General features: G+C 45.7%; 1 protein-coding gene across 1 annotated transcript in view; it reads left to right on the top strand.

The window, feature by feature from the left end:
* ABCA13 (ATP binding cassette subfamily A member 13) overlaps nucleotides 1-20,315 on the top strand; it is a 369,210-nt gene that overhangs the window by 324,293 nt on the left and 24,602 nt on the right. The window contains exons 56-58 of the mRNA XM_025853136.2: nucleotides 9,136-9,286; nucleotides 14,398-14,532; nucleotides 16,637-16,740. Coding sequence (XP_025708921.1) covers nucleotides 9,136-9,286; nucleotides 14,398-14,532; nucleotides 16,637-16,740 — 390 coding nt within the window. The remainder of the gene's footprint in view (nucleotides 1-9,135; nucleotides 9,287-14,397; nucleotides 14,533-16,636; nucleotides 16,741-20,315) is intronic.

The raw sequence follows: 20,315 nt of genomic DNA, 5'->3' as shown, positions 1-20,315 counted from the left end.
AATAAATATAAGTTTCATACACTTATATTGTCATAGAGCTAGTTGATTTGGGCAAGGCTTTTAGGAGACCAGGAAAACTCATTCCAGCAGAACCTAGATAAACACATTTAAATGCTAAAACTGGTGCAAGGAGTTTTATAAATTAGCGTGTGCAGATGAGCCATTTTTAAAATGTTAACTTTAAATTGAGATGTAGAATAGCTAAAAATCCTAAGTATGAGGCTTGATGAATTTTTGAGCCCTGAGTCAGGCTCCCTGCTCAGCAGGGAGTTTGCTTCTCCCTCTGCTCCTCCCCCCACTCACACGCGCACGAGTTGCAAAAAATAAATAAATAAAATCTTAAAAAAAATGAAACCCTACAGTGTATACTCCTTGGTGAGTGGCTTCTCTCTGGCCGTATCACGTTTGTGAGATACCGCCGCACTGTTCTTGCTGTAATAGTTTGTTCATTTGGGTTACTATTGGCAGCTACGTGCTACGGATGTTCTAGAACATTTGTTGGTGAACCCAAGAAGACCTTTATGTTGTGTACATATTAAGGAATGAAATTGCTTCTGGACGGCATGTGCCTTTTAGCCTTTGCGTATGCTGACAAACTGTTCTGATTGAGGTAGAATTCATGCACCATAATACTCACATGAAGTGCAGCAATTTGGTGGTTCTCAGTGTAGTCCCAAAACCGTGCAACTATTTCCAGTGTGTAATTCCCTAACATTTTCATCGCTTTGAGAAGAGATCTCGTCCCACGAGCAGTCATTCCCTACTTCTCCGTCCCCCAGCCTTCACCAACAGTTAAGTTCCATTTTGTCTCTCAGGTTTTACCTTTCTTGGACATTTCATAAAAATGGAATCGTACAATACGTGGTCTTCTGTGTTTCTCTTCTTTCGCTTCGTATATGTTTTCAAAGTTCATCTGTGTCGTAGCATGTATTTATACTTTGTTTTCATGACTGAACAACACTCCATTGAATGAATGTGCCATATTTTGTCCATCCACTCCTCAGTCGATGGACATTAGGTTGTTTCTGCTTTTTCACTACTCTGGGTCATGCTCTCACAAACATTGAATGTGCGCGTTTTCTCATGGATGTATGTTTTCAGATCTTTTGAGCGGCTAGCTAGGAGTCATCCTGGGTCATACAGCAGATAATGCTCAGTGGAGTAGCTGAGACTCTGCAAGCTGTTTTTTAAAGCAGTTGCACTACTTTTTTTTTTTTTAAAGATTTTTATTTATTTATTTGACAGAGAGAGAGACACAGTGAGAGAGGAAACACAAGCAGGGGCAGAGGGAGAGGGAGAAGCAGGCTTCCCGTGGAGCAGGGAGTCTAATGCGGGGCTCGATCCCAGGACCCTGGGACCATGACTTGAGGTGAAGGCAGATGCTTAACGACTGAGCCACCCAGGTGCCCTGCAACTGCACTATTTTGTATCCCTAACAGTAATGCATTAAGAATAGAATATTTCCCACATCCTCCCCAGCAAGCATTATGTCTTTTGATTGTAGCTACTCTAGGGGGTATGAAGTGGTACTTCACTGTGGTTTTGATTTGCATTTCCCTAATGACTAATGGCACCAGCCAAATTTTTTTCTATGCTTATTGGCTATTTGTGCATCTTTGGAGAAATTTATATTGAGATACTTTGCCCACTTAAAAAGTTGGGTTACTTGCAATTTTATTCTTGAGTTGTAGGCATTGTTTATATATTCCAGAACAAGTACATTATTAGATGTATGATTTACCAAAAAATTCCACCATTTGTATAGGCTGCCTTTTTATATTTTTGATGGTTTTTAATTGTTTTAATTAAAAATTATTATTATTTTTTGTAGTTTCAAGTTTTCATTTAAATTCCAGCTAGTTCACATACCATCTAATATTAGTTTCAGGAGTAGAAGTCAGTGATTCATTACTTACATACCACGCCCAGCGCTCATCACAACAAGTGCCCTCCTTAATGCCCATCCCCCACCCCCTTCCCCCCCAGCAACCCTCAGTTTGGTCTCTATCATGAAGGGTCTATTTCCTGTTTTCTCTCTGTTTTTTTCTCCTCATTTTCATCTGTTTCGTTTCTTAAATTCCACATATGAGTGAAATCATCTGGTATTTGTCTTTCTCTGACTTATTTCACTTAGCATAATACCCTCTAGTTCCACCCAAGTCCTTGTGAATGGCAAGATTTCATTCTTTTTGTTGGCTTAGTAATACTCCATTGTACGAATATACCACGTCTTCTTTATCCATTAATCAGTCCATGGACATTTGGGCTCTGTCCATAGTTGGGTTATGGTTGATAATGCTGCTATAAACATCAGGTGCATGTGCCCGTTCAAATCAGTATTTTTATATCCTTTGGGTAAATACCTAGCAGTGCGATTGCTGCGTGGTAGGGTAGTTCTATTTTTAACTTCTTGAGGAACCTCCATGCTGTTCCCCAGAGTGGCTGCACCAGTTTGCATTCCCACCAACAGTGCATGAGGGGTCCCCTTTCTCCGCATCCTCACCAATATCTGTTATGTCTTGTGTTGTTGATTTTAGCCATTCTGACAGGTGTGAGGTGATATCTCATTGTGGTTTGGATTCGCATTTCCCTGATGATGAGTGATGTTGAGCATCTATTCATGTGTCTGCTGGCCCTCTGAGTGTCTCATTTGAAAAAATGTCTATTCAGGTCCTCTGCCAATTCTTAATTGGATTATTAGGGTTTTTTTGGTACTGAGTTATAAAAATTCTTTATATATTTTGGATACTAACCCTTTATTGGATATGTCATTTGCAAGTATCTTTTCCCACTAGGTTGCTTTTTGTTTGTTCATGATTTCTTTTGCTGTGCAAAAGCATTTTATTTTGGTGTAGTCCCAGTAGTTTATTTTTGGTTATGTTTTCCTTGCCATGTGTGTCAGGGTTTCTTTACTTCTCAAGGATGAATACTATTCTGTGTGTATAGGTGTACCTATCATGTTTTGGTTATCAATTAATTCATCAGTGGACACTTCGGCTATTCACCTTTTGGCTATTGTGAATAATGCTTCTACGAGCACTGATGCATGAATTGACGTATGAATGTATTTCTGTTATTGCTTCCAATTCTTTTGACTGTATATCCAGAAGTAGAATCACTGAATCATATGGTAATCCTATTTTTATTTACTTTTCCTATGGAAATGCCATACTGTTTTTCATAGCACCAACACTATTTGAAAACAAAAGTGTGCAAGGGTTTCAGGTTTTCCACATCCTACCAACACTTATTACTTTTTGTGGGTGTTTTTTATAGCCAATTCTTCCCTTGTGCAAGAACGAGTAAACAACAAAACATGTACAGCATAAGTATTATTGTACAAAAACCTATTGGAACAGAGAAGAAGGAGTAGAACTGTAAAAATAATATACTGACTTACGAAATTTTAAGAAAATTTTAAGAAATTTAAGAAAATACTAAAACATATGATCTGGCATCCTTAGGATTTGAAAAAGGAAAGTTTTATAACCTGAAGGGAAAAAGCTTCATGACAAAGGCCCTCACTGAACTTTAAAGAGAAAAGGACATGGATGTGATATGGACTGTATAAAGGAATAAAAGTACATAGTGGGGCTCCTGGGTGGCACAGTTTGTTAAGTGTCTGACTCTCGGTTTCTGCTCAGCTCACGATCCCAGGGTGGTGAAATCAAGCCCCATGTCGGGCTCCGTGCTCAGCGTGGAGCGTGCTTGCGAGTGAGGGGAGGGGCAGACAGAGAGGGAGATTAGCAGGTGCCCTGCTGAGTGGGGAGCCCGACCTGGGGCTTCATCCCAGGACCTGGAGACCATGACCTGAGTTGAAATCAAGAGTCAGAGGCTTAACCAACTGAGCCACTCAGGCACCCCATACCTAAATTTCTTTTTATCTAATAAATAATGTCCAACCTTCCACCAAAAAGTTACGAGGCACTCTGCAAGACAAAAAACACATTCCCTAGACACAAAGCAAGCATTACCACCAGACCCTGATATGGCATATGGCATATGGTGCAGTATCAGATTGGGAATTCAAAATAACTCTGATGTGCTAAGGACTCTAATGGGAAAAGTAGACAATATGCAAGAACAAATGGGTAATTAAAAAAAAAAAAGAACAAATGGGTAATTTAGCAGAGAGATGGACATTGTAAGAAGAAAAATGCTAGAAATAAGAAGAAACACTGTCAGAAGAATGAGAATGAGAAGAGCCAGAGAAGGAGGAGCGCCCCTCATGGGCTCATCGTTGCCCTGACAGAGCGGAGGGAGGGGGCAGTGAACTTGCAGACAGATTAACAAAAACTCTGGAAACTGAAATGCAAAGAGAAAAAAGGAAAATGTGGAACAGAGTATCAGGGAGTTGTGATGGTTACAACACATGGCATGCATGCATAATGGTGGTACCAGAAGGAGTCCAAGAGAAGAAATATTTGAATAATGATGGCATTTTCTTCCCAAAATGTATAATGGATCACAAAGTACAGATTGAAGATGTTTACAGAACACCAAAGAAAAGGAATACCAAAAACCTACACTTAATCATATGATACTCAACCTGTAGAAAGTCAAAGACAGATTCTTGAAGGAAGTTGGCATGGCGACAGATACCTTACCTACAGAGCCACAGAGTTAAAAATGGCATTGAACATATTGGAAGCCATGAAAGAAGGAAGACAGGGAGCGGAATATTAAAGCTTTCAGATAAAAATAACCACCCACTAGAATTCTGAATCCAGTGAAATTATCTTTCAAAAGTTGAAGGAGAAATAAAAACAGAAGGAATTTCTTGCCACAAACCTGTCTTGCAAGAAATGTTGAAAGTAGGAAAACAATAGAGGTCAGGCAGTCAGATTTACATAAAGAATGGATGAACATTAGAGAAGGAATAATTCAAGATCTTTTACATTTCTCATTTTTAATCAGTCTTATAAGTAACAGTTTGTTTAAATTCATAACAGCAGCATTGTAGCCAGCCATTGTAGCTTATGGCTAAGTGACATGGATGATGGTAATACTATGTGGGAAGGGAAGGAGAAATTGAGAACACTCTGTTATTAAGATATTTCCACTTTATTCTTATTTGAAAGTGGACTTGGAATGGCTGTGAATGTATATTATGAACTCTAGAACAACCAGCAAAAAAAATTTTTAAAAGAAATATAATGGATATTCTACGAGAGGAGAGAAAATGAAATAGTATAGAATGCTCAACTAAAACCAGCTAAGGCAGAAAAGGAAAGGGAAACAAGGGATTGGATAGAAAATCGTTACAAACATGGCAGATAGGGGCCCTTGGGGGGCTCAGTCAGTTGAGCATCCGACTCTTGGTCTCGGCTCAGGTCATAATCTCAGGGTCCTGAGATCGAGCCCCGTGTCGGGCTCCACACTCAACGCAAAGTATGCTTGGGATTCTCTCCATCCCTCTGCCCCTCCCCCTACTCTTGCGCTCTAAATAAATAAATAAATAGATAAATAAATAAATAATAAAATCTTTTAAAAATCCAGTGGCTGATATAATTCATGTGTATCGAAACTCATGTTAAATGTACTGTTCTAAATATAATTGGTGGAACTGCACCAATTGAAAGACAAACTACCAGAGTGGGTGAAGAAACAAGATCCAAATATATAGGTTTTGTAAAAGAGTCCCACTTTGTTTTATTTATTTGTTTGTTTGTTTATTTATTTATTTATTTATAACTAGGCTCCACACTGGGTGTGGAGCCCAACACAGGGCCTGAACCCACAACCCTGAGATCAAGCCCTGAGCTGAGATCAAGAGTCAGATGCTCAACCCACTGAGCCACCCAGGCGCCCCAGGACTCCCACTTGAAATGTAAAGACCTGGATAGATCAACTGTAATGGGAAAAAGAAAGATCCATTGTGTCGACATTCATTAAAAGAAAGTTCGAGTAGCCACGTTAATTTGAGGCATTAGGGGCCGTTACATCCTTGTAGAGGATTGGCTCCTTTATCATTATGTGATAATGTAATAATTATTATTATATTAATTATATAATTATAGGGGGCCCCTAATGTGTGTAAACCCAAGCGGGTCAGGATCTGGGAGGGCAGAGTGGTGTTGCCGAAGGAGAAGAAGGTGCATCCAGTCCCCCTTTCAGTAACTGACAGAACCCACAGGCAGAAAATGGGTCAGGGTAGAGTTGAACCAAGCAGCACATTAATCAGCTGGACCTGATTGACATTTCTAGAATATTCTGTTCAAGAACAGCAGCATGCCCTTTCTTTTTAAGCTCACATGGAAGATTCATCAAGAGAGACCCCATTCTGGGCTGTAAAGTACACCTTAACATTTTTAAAGTAGAGAACGTGCAAAATATTGCCCTCAGAGGACAATAGAATTAAGCTAGAAATAATAGAAAGACGGCTGAAAAATCCGCAAATATTTAGGGATTAAACAAGACACTTCTAATTCGTGTACGAATCAAAGGATAAGTTGGACTCCGTTAAAATAAAAACAAAGTCTGCTCTGTGAGGGACGCTGAATGGACTGAACACACAAGCCACAGATTGGGAGAAAAAGTTTCAAAACATGTATCTGATAAAAGACTGGTCTCCAAAAGATACAAAGCACCCAAGAATAAGAAAATAAATTAGAATGTGGTCAGAAGGTCTTGAAGGGATGCCTCACTAAAACAGATGTACAAATAGCACGTGAAAGGACGTGCAACATTGTACGTCATTAGGGAATTTCACATGTAAACAACGAATATATACACGCCTGTTAGAATGACTAAAATCCCAAATGCTGCCAGTGCCAAACACTGGTGAGGATTAGGAGCAACACGAGCTCTTATTTACGGGAAACACACATAGTATGACCACTACCAAGGACAGTTTGTGAGTTTCTTAAAAAACTAAACATGGTCTTATGATATCATGCAGCAGTCTTCTCTGGGGTATTTATTCAGATGACCTGAGAACTTACATGCACACACACACTCACACACACACAAAACCCCCCTGTAGATTAATGTTTACAGCAGTGTTATTAGTAATTGTCAAAATTTGGAAGCAACAGAGATCCCTTCAGTAGGTGAATGAATAAACAAACTGGAGTGCATCTAAACAATGGAATATTATTCATCAGTAAGGAACGAGCCATCAGGCTGTGAGAGGACACAGAGGAACCTCAAATGCATATCACTAATGAAAGAAGCCAGTCTGAAAAGGCTGTGTGCTGCGTGATTCCAGCTCTGTGACATTTTGAAAAGGCAAAGATATGCAGACAGTAAAAAGATCAGTGGTTACTGGGGAGGCGGAGAAAGGGATGAATTAGGGTCAGGGCACAGAGGATCTCTAAGGCGATGCAAGGTCCTCTGTGATGCTGTTGATACACGATGCTGTGAATTTGACAAAACACACAGAAATACAACACCAAAAGAGCTCTAATGTAAAGTATGGACCTAAGGGAATAATAAGGTCTCAGTATGGGTTCATGAATTGAAACAAAAGCGCCAGCGCAATGCAGGATGGTAAGGATGGGGGGGATTCTGGGTGAGAGGCGAGGTAGGGTGTGGGAACCTTGCACGCGTTCTGTTCAACTTTCCTGTAAACTGAAGCTACTCTAACAGTTGGAACTCTATTCATTACAAAAATGATTACCTCCCTCTTCCTTTTTTTAATCTTATTTTTCCCCTCTTCCTTTTTTTTTTTTTTAATCTTATTTTTTTCCCCCTCTTCCTTCTTTATGTGGTTCTTTTCTCTTACGCCTTATGGTCACGGGATGAAAAAACGTGGTGGACTTCCAGGTGCAAGGCAGAGTTATTGGAACCGGTCCGTTCGTTAATTCGGGGACTGCTGTAACACGTGGGCTTCTGTTTTATAAAACGGCAGTGGGGCTTTGAAAAAAAAAAACAACTGTTGTGTGCATGTCTACCAATAAAAGGAAATAGAATGAAGTACAGATTCACGCTATAACGTGGGTGAGCCTTGAAGACATGCCAAGTGACAGAACCTGCTTGCAGAAGTCGTATCCTTTATTGTTCAGTTTCTGTAAACTACCCGGACTAGGCAAATCCACAGAGACAAAAGCTGATGAGTGGTTGCCAGAGACTGGGGGGACAGTGACCGATTTCTGGGAGTGGGGTTTCCTTTTGTGGGGTCAAAAGCGTCACAGACCTGGACAGCGGTGATGGGGGCCCAACATCATAAATGTCCTCCTTACTGCTGACCTCTATACCTTACGACTGCTAAAATGATAAATTTTATGTGATGTGCATTTTACCACCACGGAAGATGTGCATTTTACCACCACGGAAAAGAAAAGATGGAATAGGGAAAGAAAAAACTAACGGAGTGAAATTTTTCCAGAGGCAGTGGTTCAAACCAAAGCCTGGCATTGTACAGGTGATCCTTCAACGACACGGGTTTGAAGGTTGTGGGTTCACATAGACAGAGATGCTTGCTTTTCAATAAATCCAGGACTGTAAACGTATTTTCTCTTCCTTTTGATTTTCTTAATAGCTTTTTCTTTTCTCTAGTTTACTTTATTTTTTTTAATAAGATTTCGTTTATATATTTGAGAGACAGAGAGAGCACGAGCAGGGGGAGGAGCAGAGGGAGAGGGAGAAGCAGACTTCCCGCTGAGCAGGGAGCCCCATGCGGGGCTCGATCCCAGGACCCTGGGATCATGACCTGAGCCCAAGGCAGACGCTTAACCGACTGAGCCACCCAGGTGCCCCTAGTTCACTTCATTTTAAGGATACAACATATACTACATATAACATACAAAATATGGGTTGATCAGCCGTTTGTTATCAGTAATGCTTTCTGCCAACATAGGCTGTCAGTAGTTAGGTTTTGAGGGAGTCAAAAGTTATACGTGGATTTTCTCCAGCCCGGGAGTCAGCGCCCCAACACCCCGTGTTGTTCAAGGGTCAGATGCTTAACCAAGGCGCCCCTGTGTAAGGTTTTCTTTAACATAAAAAGCAACGGTGGCCTCAGAGCCAAGCGTAGACACGTGGGGTGCTACTCATTCACTGAACCCATTTATGCTCCATTAATCAGTTGCATTAGACAGACTGCAGTGAACCTCTCATGGATGAGCCAGGTTGAAGGAATGGGTGTTTGTCTGGGGAGCCGAATTTTCTGGACTGTGCGGCTGCCTCTCTTTGCAGAGAAGTCGTGGATCTGTCTTTGGCGGGCGCGGCGGGTGTTCGCATTGGCTACTGTCCGCAGCAGGACGCCCTGGATGAGCTCCTGACCGGCTGGGAACACCTGCACTATTATTGCTGCCTCCGTGGGATTCCCAAGCCAAGCATCCCTCAGGTAAGACTCCCCGGAGTCTTTCAGAAAAGTGTCCTGCTAAGCAGTGCTTGGCCAACACCTCCGGTCCCAAGAGAGCTCTCTGACCCCTTGAGAAGGAATCACGGTGCCAGCTAAACGTACCTGAAAGATGTTTCCAATCTGATTCCACGGAAGGAAACACAGTAAAGGTGTTAATGTTGCATTTAATTATGTATTTAAAATAGATCTGAGTGCAGAAGTCACTTGGGGTTAAAGCTAACAGTGTTTGCAACTTTGTCTCCTCTCCAAGTGCCTTTTGCATTTCCTGGACTGTTACTTTTATTCAGGAGCAAACATCATAGACCCTCCTGCTGGTTCGCAGAGAAGGGCTCAGGCTGCCTGCGGAGTGGGGTGGGTTGTTGGAAGGAGGACTTCCCGGTGAGGGGGCTGACACCTGCCCGCCTGGCTCCTTCCCTGGGTGGCCTCTGGAGGACGGAGAGGTGGCAGAGACCGCAGACCGCCTCCTTCCTCCATCTCTGTGGGGGGGTGGGGTGGGCACAGTCCTGAGAAAGCCAGAGAGCTGCCGTTCTGCCTGTTACGAGCGGTGGTCAGCCAAGCATAGCTGACAGCCTTGACTGACAGCTTAGAGAACGTGCCAGGTGGTAGCCACTGGAATGGCAGGTGCTGGGGGCACAGCTTTACCTTTTCTGCCCCTTGTAGAGATTCTGGAATGCTCCTTGCATTTCTGGATTCTGAACAAGGATTAGAAATAAGTGGCTTACGTGTTGCATTTTCAGTGCGATTCTGCGGGAGAGGGAACGTCCCAGAATTCACGGGAGACAAAACTAACAGCCTCTCTTTCACTGGCCCATGAAAATTCATTCCGTGGGCTGTTGTGTAATGCTTCTTCAGCCTCCATTTCTTATGGATGCACTGTAACTTAAGTTCAAGTAAAGCAGAAACCCTCCTCGTCCTCGGAGGGCCCCGCTCCTGTCCCCCACCTCCTATCTTCATCAAGCCAAGACAACTGTTCACCCCTGGAGGTCTGCTCATCGTGGTTAAGCAGCTAGTGAAACCCAAGACTAATCAGGAGCTCTGTCTTCCAAAGGTGTTTATCTCTGTCAGCTCCCGTGGCTTGTTTCTGATGAAAGAGGCAGATGCTTGGCAAACGCCATACGCTGGCCCCTTCGCCGGCCCCCGGGGGAAATGCACACTCGGAGACGGTCCTGTTAATAGAGTAAGGCTCGGCACGTCCTGTCATCTGGGGCGATTGCCTCCTGAGTCTCAGCGCTCTTATGGGCTCATTTTTCGGAGCTCCTCCACGGAGAAAAGTTGTTTTCATGGTACCAGATTAGGAACTGGCTTCACTTCCTGCATGAAACTGCAACTGTTTGGCAGCCTGCCTTGCTACTTGCTCAGAGCCTTCTGAGATGGCAGAACGTGTGTTCCCAGGGGAGTTAGCTCCTTTTGTGGCCAGGGTCCCTCTCCCATTCATTTTAGAAATATGGGAAATAGAGAGCAGGTGTATCCGTTCTAACGTGCTTATCACTGGGTGCCCAGAAGGGATTATGACAAAGCAACAGAAAACAATACTTCTAGCCAACATTTCAGTATCTGTTCTGGGCTAGGCGCTATTCTAAGTATTTTACAGCAACCATAGGAGGCCGATAAGATGCTTATTCCCTGCTTTGCAAATGGGGAAGCTGAGACGCAGGTGGGATAGGAAACCTGCCTAAGCCCCATGGCTAGAAGGTGGCGGGGTTTTCTTTTGAAATCCGGTAAACCAGCTCTGGAGTAAGTGTTCTTAATGAAGCTGCGATCCGGATGCTGAGCTCCTCGTTGAGTACCATGGAACTTCTTGTGTCCCCAACAGCTCAGTCTTACTTTCTGCACCGCTTTGGTGGCTAAGGGTGTGGAAACTCTGGGGGGTTATCTTGGGGTCCCTCAGCCCGGGGGTCCCTTTTCCACAGCTTCCTCAGGGCTGGAGCTGTCCCGGGTGAGCCCTGCACCCGCACTCTGCCAGGACTTGGAACTGGGGTCTTTTCCTGCTGTATCTGCTGCTCCCCACCCCCGGTTCTCTCCTCCAGGCTGACCTCTGCCTTCACTCACCTGGGCAGCCCCAGTTGTGCCCGCGGGAAGTCCCTGCTGACCGCCGCCCGCACCCCTCCCCCCCTCCCTCCCTCTGCACCCCAGGGTCCCAGCTCACGCACGGCCCAGTCTCTGGTATTTTGTGTGTAGTTCTCTTCCTCTCTCCCCGAGCCCTCTGAAGGTTCAGTTAGGTGGGAAAGAGAGGCTGCATTTATTTGGCTTGAATTTAGGCTTGGCAGGTTGATGTAATGGTGTTCAATTTTTCCCCATTGTCCACACTGCATGGCTTTCTCGAGTCCATATTTGACCCTGAATTCAATGGACCTGAATTGTTTTTTTTTTTTTTGAACTTACATCAAGTTATAACAGAGTGATTCAGGAGACGGGTGGCATGGTCTGCAGTGTTGGAGAAACGGGTACAATAATTTAAAGGTCGGCGTCATCCCAGCCCCACCGAACAGCCTTGTTGCTGGGGACAAGGACTGGGTTTTCTGTAGTGTGGTCTTGCCTGCGATGGAAGAGGCAGAAGCCTCTGCCCCGCTGCTGTGCCCGCCTTTCAGGAAGAACCGCCCCCCCCCCCCCCCCCCGTGTCTCACTACCTCCTGTTTTCTCCACACACATGCCTCTTACCTTGAAAGTTTCTTCCGTTCACAGAGGGTTTTGCTAGAAGGAGTTAGAAGTGATGGCAAGAGGAATAGGGACCAGGAGGAAAGTCAGGGGGACGGGGCTGGAAGAAAGTCTTTCTGTCTTAAACCCTAATCTCCGGGGGACCTTGGACGTGGCCAGCAGCGTGATAGTGGACAGAATTTGGCTTTGTAAGCAAATTAATGCGCGTGGGGACGTCTGGGAGTAAGTGTTCCTGACGAAGACGTGATCCGGATGCTGAGCTCCTCGTTGAGTACCGTGGAGCTTCTTGTGTCCCCAACAGCTCAGTCTTGCCCCTTTGGTGGCTAAGGGAGTGGAAACTCTGTGGAGTTATCTTGGGGTCCCTCGGCCCGGGGTCCCTTTCCCACAACTTCCTCAGGGCTGGAGCTGTCCCGGGTGAGCCGGGACAGCTGTGGTTCAGATCATGCTTACAAAAGTCCTACTGAGTGTGGATCATGATTTTGCACCGGGGACATAAGGATGAGTGAATCCTAAACTCTCGTCTTAAGTGTCGAACAACAGAACTTTACGGGAGAAAAACACCTAATAGCAGAGAGAGATTCCTTAAGCAGAACACATTTGGGGGTTGGTACAGCATTTTGCCGACCATTGCTAGGGCCTCATGTTTGCTGTAATGTTGACAGGAGTCCTGAGTGCAGGAAAACTGCAAGAACATACTTGTCAGGCTATTTTCTGTGATTTTCTGAAAATACGACCTTCAGGAGGCATGGGATCAAACCAATGCATTTGTTCCTATGTGTTCTGGATTCTTTCCTGTGGCCATCCAACCCAGGACGTGTAGGCTGCAACACTGACCTTTTTTTTTTTTTCTTTAAGATTTTATTTATTTATTAAGAGAGAGGGAGAGAGAGCACATGAGCAGGGGCAGGGACAGAGGCAGAGGGAGAAGCAGACGCTGCTGAGCAGGGAGCCCGATGCGGGCGTTGATCCCAGGACCCTGAGATCATGACCTGAGCCGGAGGCAGACACTTAACCAACTGAGCCACCCAGGCGTCCCAACATTGACCTTTTGTGGAACTGGGAAAAGGTGAACTATGTTTCCTGGTTCCATGAACATCAGTATTCATAGTTTGGCGAGTTTATTCTGAAGTTCTCTGTGTCCCTTTGACTTACAATCTCTGATAACTAGGCCAGTTCTCGAGATTCTTAATTCTTCCTGTGTTATTTTGAGGAGGCGCAAATAAAGCTTATAGAGCGCTTTCTGTCGGGGGTTTTTCTTGGGAGGCATAAATATCATGCCAGTATTTTCAGACGTTCTTGATATTTCATCATTTCCATATTATTAGGCTTATCCCAACTTGTATGCATTTATCCAAAAAAGCATGAACATTAGTCCATATATTTTATTTAAATATATATTTTATTTCGTTATTTTATTTTTTAATTTTCTTCCATTTATCTTACATTTTACTCGTCATTCAGGACAGAGGGTCTTCCGCACCTCTCCTAAATTTGAATTAAGATACGATTGCAGCCAGTTTGATTATATGATGAATAGACAAACCGACAAAACAAAACCGCGGCCATGCCTCTGCGGTCACAAGAGTTACGTAGAACGCATTTGTCAAAGTTTTAAATTGTGTTTGTCCCTCGGTCTCAGCCCCAGAGGGAGCTGCACCGCGTTGGAACAGAGAGCAGACCATGCAGGGTGGTGGGAATTGTGGTGGGCGTCCGAGCAGGAGGGCTGTTTGACATCCCATTTGACATTTGACAGATGCCGCCCACTGGGGAGGGGAGAGGGGCGGAGACGAGGACGGGAGTGGGGTCCCCGGGGCGTATGAAGCAGGGCAGGTGAAGGTGGGGCAGGGCAGGGATAGGAAGAGAGGAGGCGGGACACGCCATGTGTGCTCGGGGTCAGAACCCCCTGTCCTGTGCGGTGGCGCTCCGTCACCGTCCTCCCGGCTTCGTGCAGCGGTTCCCGGCAGTGGCCGGTGAGAAACACTCCCTCTTTGCTCCCCGTATCTCCGAGGGGCCCGTCTCTGGCAGGGGCTCCTCGGTGGAAAGGGTCATTTCTTGTCCGTGTGAACACTGAGAACTCTCTTCTCCATTCTCTGCTCCCCAAGGTCCCGTCCTGCCCGGGCCCTCCCTGCTTTCTTCCCTCTCTTCTTCCTCGGTCTCGGTTAGGGCTCACCTGCGCCCGCTCGCCCCAGTGTGGCTGTGCATTGGGCCCTCGCTCGACGGGGTGTCTGACACTCTCTGCTCCCCTGAGCTCCAGTCCTGAGTGCTCCCACAGGTGCCCACCTGCTGTTCATCCTCTGCCGGCCTGGGGTCGGGAAGGGAGGGGTTCATGGGGGGTGGGCAGGGGCAGCGGGAGGAAGGAGGGCATGCAGGGCTGAGAGCCCAGCTCTGGGGGCCCTGGGTGCATGGGGATGCGTCCACGGATGGTGCCTATCTTGCAGGTTGCCAGGGACCTCGTGAGGCGTCTACACTTGGAGGGCCATGTGGACAAACTGGTGGCCACCTACAGTGGGGGTACCAAGCGGAAGCTCTCTACGGCCCTGGCCCTGCTGGGCAAACCTGACCTGCTCTTGTTGGTGAGTAGCCGAGAGATCAGTGGTCTCTGGGCATCTTCAAACAAGATGCCCCTCCGGGGAGGAAATTCAGATCTGTAGTGTGGGTTCTCTGAACTAATAAACATTTTGCCCTAAGACAACATTTCCCAAACAGAATCCAAAAAAGCAGAATTTAACAGAAATAAAAAAAAGTGTCTTTTGATAGAGTCCCCGTTACCTATTTCATTGAGGACTCAATAAAAATTTACCATTAACAGCAGTATTTTAGAGTAACACCGGGATCCACCTATAATCTGAAAACCAATATATATTTGACATCTAGCATATGGTTTTTGAGTCTTTTCTATGTACAGATAAGTGATTGTCACAGCTGCGGTGACATGAGTCCGTGGTGAGTCCTGACGGCGGGTGTCAGGTGCAGGATGGATAGGGCGGGGAGAGCAGGTCATTCAGCAGGAAGTGGGGCTTAGATGCAGTGGCTTTGAGACCAGGCTGTCTGTAATCTATCTGGGAACTGGGGTTAATCCAGTTTGACTGGATGAAAGCATGAACTGGTGGTGGGGGATCAAGAAATAGAGCCAATTGTCTTGCATTTCTAAAGTAGCTCAAAGTCATATCCCTCAAATAATACACAAAAGGCACGATTTGGATGCCATAAACGGGATACGAATCACTGGGGTGCATCCCTCAGCTTCCCACGTGTACGGAGTCAGAGGGGCAGCAAAACGTGTGGGAAACAAATTATTTTCTTCTTTCTGTTCTTGTTCATTAAATGGAAACGGTGTTTTAAAGGGGATTCAAGAGGCCTGCGTTGGACGAGTGGCCCTTCATTATTTAACGGGGTGTCTTCTGGACTCGCAGTTGATTTTCCTTTATTTGCTCTAAGCGTGCTTCTTTGCACGGTCCCCAAGTCAAGGACGTTGCAGCATGCCATCTCCTGACATCCGGGAGTGACGACGAACAATTGCCCTGTTCTGCAGGTTGTAAACTAGGTTTTCTGTACAAGAGGAGGCCCACATCGAAGGGCTCACTAGGCATGATGTCTGTTACCTTCTGTAGAACTTTCCCCATGCTCATTCTCACCCGGCACGTGTCCTGCATCAGGACGGGGACACCGCCCCGGAGCGTGTCCCCTGTGGTCTTCATGCAGCCTTGCTCTCGGCTCCCTTGGTGGCCCTAGACTCTGGCTTAGTGGTCGGGCCCGAGTCAGCTGCCAGGGGCCAGATTCTGCTTCTAGAAGCACCTCCCTGCACGCACTCGACCTGGCACGTTGAACCCATGTCTCCTCCTCGTGTGCAAGTGGCCGTGATACAGTCCTGTGTATTGGGCCCCTTGAAAGCAGGCCACGGAATGATATAGGCCGATAAAGCGCGTGGCACCCAATGGGCTTTAGTGACCGTGATGGTGGGGACGCATTCAGAGCATCTGGTTCAAGACATGCCTTGCAGGGCCTTCCAAGTTCTCCCCCAAGGAAAGACAAGTGGCTCCCACGTCTGACACCAGCGTGGGGTCAGGAAAATGTAGAGCTATACCCATCAGCTTTCTCGCTGAGCAATGCATGACCACTGCTGCTATTTACTTATGCTTCTAACTACACATATGTATCACCCGGTTTGCAGAAAAGCGCAGGTGTTTGTTTTCCTGCTCAGGGCCATTTTTTTGTCCACTTTCCGTCCGTTTTTCTTTTAGGGGAGTTGATGACCCTAAGCTCTTAAGAAAAATGTGTTTAGTACTCCCTGACTGCAAAAAGCCCAGAAATGCATCACGAAGTCCAGAACCATTTCTCTCAAAAGTGGTTTAGTAAGTGCTTTGTTGTTTATTGAAGGAGAAAGCTCCAGGTTCCAAAAATCCCACTTTACTTGACGGTGCTACATAAGGGAAGCTTTCTTCCGCTTTTGCCTGTCTGTCTGCGGTGGATCTTTCGGAAGTTCTGCGGAGGCGGACAGTGTGGCAAGGTGGGCCGTCCTCTTTGACCACCAGCTCTTGTGAAGACGTGCTGCCTGTAAAGCCAACGCGGGGTCCACCCGCCCCTGCCCCGCCCCCCCCCGGCCAGGCCTGGCCTCGTGCAGCCTGCGTGTCCCAGCGTGCACCCCCAACACCCATCATCATGTGCTCTCTCCTTCAGGACGAGCCCAGCTCCGGGATGGACCCCTGCTCCAAGCGGTACCTGTGGACCACGATAATGCAGGAGGCTCGGGGGGGCTGTGCAGTGGTGTTGACCTCCCACAGGTGAGCCACAGCCCTCGCGGCCGGTCCCCGCTGAGCAAAGGATCCCCGAGATCCCCAAGGTCATGGCCTGAGCCAAAGTCAGTCTCCCAACCGAGCGAGCCACCCAGGTGCACCCAAAAGCGTGGGCTTTTGTGTCTAAATTCTTTCCCTTGCTGTGTCCTTGAGGCTCTTCCGTGTTGTGGCGTGTCAGCCATGTGCTGGTTTTCAGTGCGGAATGGTGTTCCATCACGTAGCCAGATCATATTTTGTCCATTCTTCCCTGGTCGATACGGGATTGCTTCCCATATAATGTGCTGTGAACAGTCATATAAATGTCTTTGTGTGGACGTATGTTTTTATTTGTCTGGGATGGTTTTTAGGAGCCAAATTGCTGGGTTGTGTGGTAAGTTTGTGTTTAATGCTTTAAGACACAGTAGAGCTTTTGCTTTCCGACGCGGCTTCATCATTTGATGTTCCCAGGACCAAAGATGAAGTTCCTAGTTTCTGCAGACGCTTGTCAACACTCTGTCTTTCTGATTGTAGCCATCCTGGTTAAGTGTGATTTTAATTCACATTGCCCAGGTGAATGTGTCATCCCCGTGTTCTCTGCCACGTTCTCTTATAAGAAGCCGGCCAGTGCTGATTCTGCTGTTGCCCCGTACATCATGTGTCATTTCCGCCTTGCAGCTCGCAGGATTCCCCTTGGACTTTCACATTTCACAGTTAAACTTCGATGTGCCCAGAGGTGGATCTCTGTTTATCCTACCTTGGGTTCATTGTGCTTCTTGAATGCACAGGTTAATGTTTTTTTCAGTAAACACGGGGACATTTTGGCAGTTACTTATTCCAGTGTTTTTTTTCTGGATCTTTCTGTCTTTCCTTTCCTTTCCCGTGCAACTGGTACTTTCTGTGTATGTATGATGGTGTCCCACAGATCTGTGGGTTTCTGTCCTTTCTTTTTAATATTTTTTCTCTCTTCAGATTGAATAATCTTTATTGATCTATCTTCAAGTTCACTGATGCTTTCTTCTGCTACTCAAATTTTGCTGGTGGCTCCGTAGTGAAATTTTCATTTCATTTATTATATTTTCCAACTAAAAGAATTCCATTTGGTCCTTTTTTTTTTTTAAGGTTTATTTATTTTTTGAGAGACAGAAAGCATGAGTGGGAGGGGCAGAGGGGGAGGGAGGGAAATCTCAAGCAGACTCTCCCACTGAGCATGGAGCCCAATGCAGGGCTTGATCTCATGACCCTGAGACCATGACCTGAGTGGAAACCAAGGATCGGACGCCCAACTGCAGGCACCCCATTTGGTTCTTTTTTAAAAAAAAATATAAATTCAAAAAAAAAATAATTTCAATCTACTTCAGAATCTCTATTTATTGATCATTATTGTCACTTTTAAAAATATTCTTGAAACGTTGTTTCCTTTAGAGCTTTGAACATACACAGAGTAGCTTCACTGAAGATTCTTTTCTGCAAAATGTAATGTTTGGGGACACTTAGGAACAGCTTCTGCTGACCATTTTCCCCCGAGTATGGGTAACGGTTTCCGGTTTCTTTTGCAGGTTATAATTTTTTGTCAAAAGCTGGATATTTCACAATACTTAATAAATTGTGGCATCTCTGGTTTGATTTCTCCGCATCCCCCAAAGTTGCTGTTATCGCCAGTTTTTTTCAGGTTTTTTGTTTTTGTTTTGTTTTGTTTTTGGTTTGTTCCTTTTGTGAGTCTGTGTGTTAGTGTTTCTTTGCCTGGAATGAATCTATGAAATCTCTTTCCCCTGCAGCAAGTAACTGCTGATGCCTCCATACAGTTTGTGTTTTAAATTTTGTGCTTGTTTTTTAAAGCCCAGCTTCCTTGGAGGCACCCTGATCTTACATGGGCAGAGGCAGCCCTCAGCTACCTCAAGGCAGCAAAGATTCTGTCCTCTGCCAACGGATCTGTGTGTGCACAGGGGAGAATGTTCCAAGTGCAGGCTTCATCTAGATGGCCCAGTTTTGCTTTCTCTTGGGTTCTGCTGGTCTCTTGGATGTGCACGTGGATGTCCCCTGGGTTCACGGGGAGCGTGTGGATGGCGTGGCCCCTCTCTGACCTCTACGGTGTGTACATGCAGCCCCAGTAGGCTATATACATGCCCCAGTCATGCAGTATCAGCCTAGTAGAGCCCACTGCGGTCCAGATACCGGAGCTATTGTTCCTTCTTGTTTGCTGGGCTCTACAAAATTCACTTATGCTGACGATGTCCCTGGGTATGGGCATTTTCCAGGGGTCCACATTGAGTGCAGAGAACCTGCTAATCCTCACGGTCTGCCCTGCCTGCTAGTAGGTGCATGTTGGTAAAGCTAATCACAGATTACCCTTCCTCTTGCCCTCAATTCATCAGTTTGTCACCTGTGTTGCTCAGATTGTTGCATGCCTTTGGTCAATTTCCAGAATTCTGAAATGGTTGTTTTGGTTCATTTGGTCCAGTTTTATAGTTTTTTTGGGGGGGAGGGCTTGCCAATTTTCCCCCTTGGCCACAGCCAGAAGTCCTGCTCTTGCCTTTTTGTCTTTGTTCTGTTTCTCTTCAGAAAATACAACTTTACATCAAAGTAAATTTGGCACATCCTCTCCCTGTTAAGATATATACATTTTGGCCGAAAACGATCTTCTGGCCGTGTCAGTTCCAGGAGCTCCCTGCATTCCTGTGTTCACTGTGCTGGGATTTGTTAAGTCCTCACGTTCGTAGGCAGGTTCTAAGATCGGATAAACCGGTGTCACATTAAAAATGCCTCTTAAGTTCCACAGAGCAGATCATGATTGCAGACCGTTCTCAGAAAGACCACATGTCACTGTAATTTCTGTTTTATGTCCTCTTCCCGTGGTTTCACATCAACGATGTGTCTTCATTTCTGTAAGTCTGTCCATATCCATGCAGTACGAGGGTCTAAATGACTCCCGATTAATGAAGAGTGGGGCAGCTGGTGATTGAGTCTGTGATTCTAAAACAACTGACTTCAGCTGAAAAGGCTCCAAATAGCAGTTTCCTCCTAATTTTGAGTTCCTGTCTCTGTTCCTCTTATTATTCCTTACCTAGAGGAGCATGGTAGAAACCTGAGGTGGGAAACTCTTTCCCACTGTACTCACTAAGAGGAATTAAAATGAGTCCACCCGGGGCGCCCTGGGTGGTTCAATTGGTTAAGCGTCTGACTCTTGATTTTGGCTCAGGTCATGCTCTCAGGGTCGTGAAATCAAGCCCCACATCGGCTCCATGCTCAGCGCGGAGTCCGCTCTCTCTCTCCCTCTGCCCCTCCCCCTGCTCTCTCTCTCTGTCTCTCAAATAAATAAATAAAATCTTAAAAAAAAAAAAAGTCCATCCAAGAATGACCAGGAGTGTTTTTTGCTTGCCCATCCAACCCTGACTTGTACATTCCGTTATAAGCCCTTAACTCTTTGTCCCACCGCCACCCCCACCCCCGGCCAGCGTTCTGTCCCAGTCAGCTCAGCCACCCGGAGGAAATACGGTGTTCGTTTTCTGAGTAAATGGTCAGAGGTTACTTTCGTTGATGTTGAACCCCTGGCATTGTATATTCTTCTTGATGTCGAAAATCATCAA

Source organism: Callorhinus ursinus, unplaced genomic scaffold (genome assembly GCF_003265705.2).
Source record: "Callorhinus ursinus isolate GAN/ISIS: 27379988/994484 unplaced genomic scaffold, GSC_fseal_2.0 scaffold60, whole genome shotgun sequence".
NCBI classification, from domain to species: Eukaryota; Metazoa; Chordata; class Mammalia; order Carnivora; family Otariidae; genus Callorhinus; species Callorhinus ursinus.
This window is presented reverse-complemented; position numbering and strand designations above follow the sequence as displayed.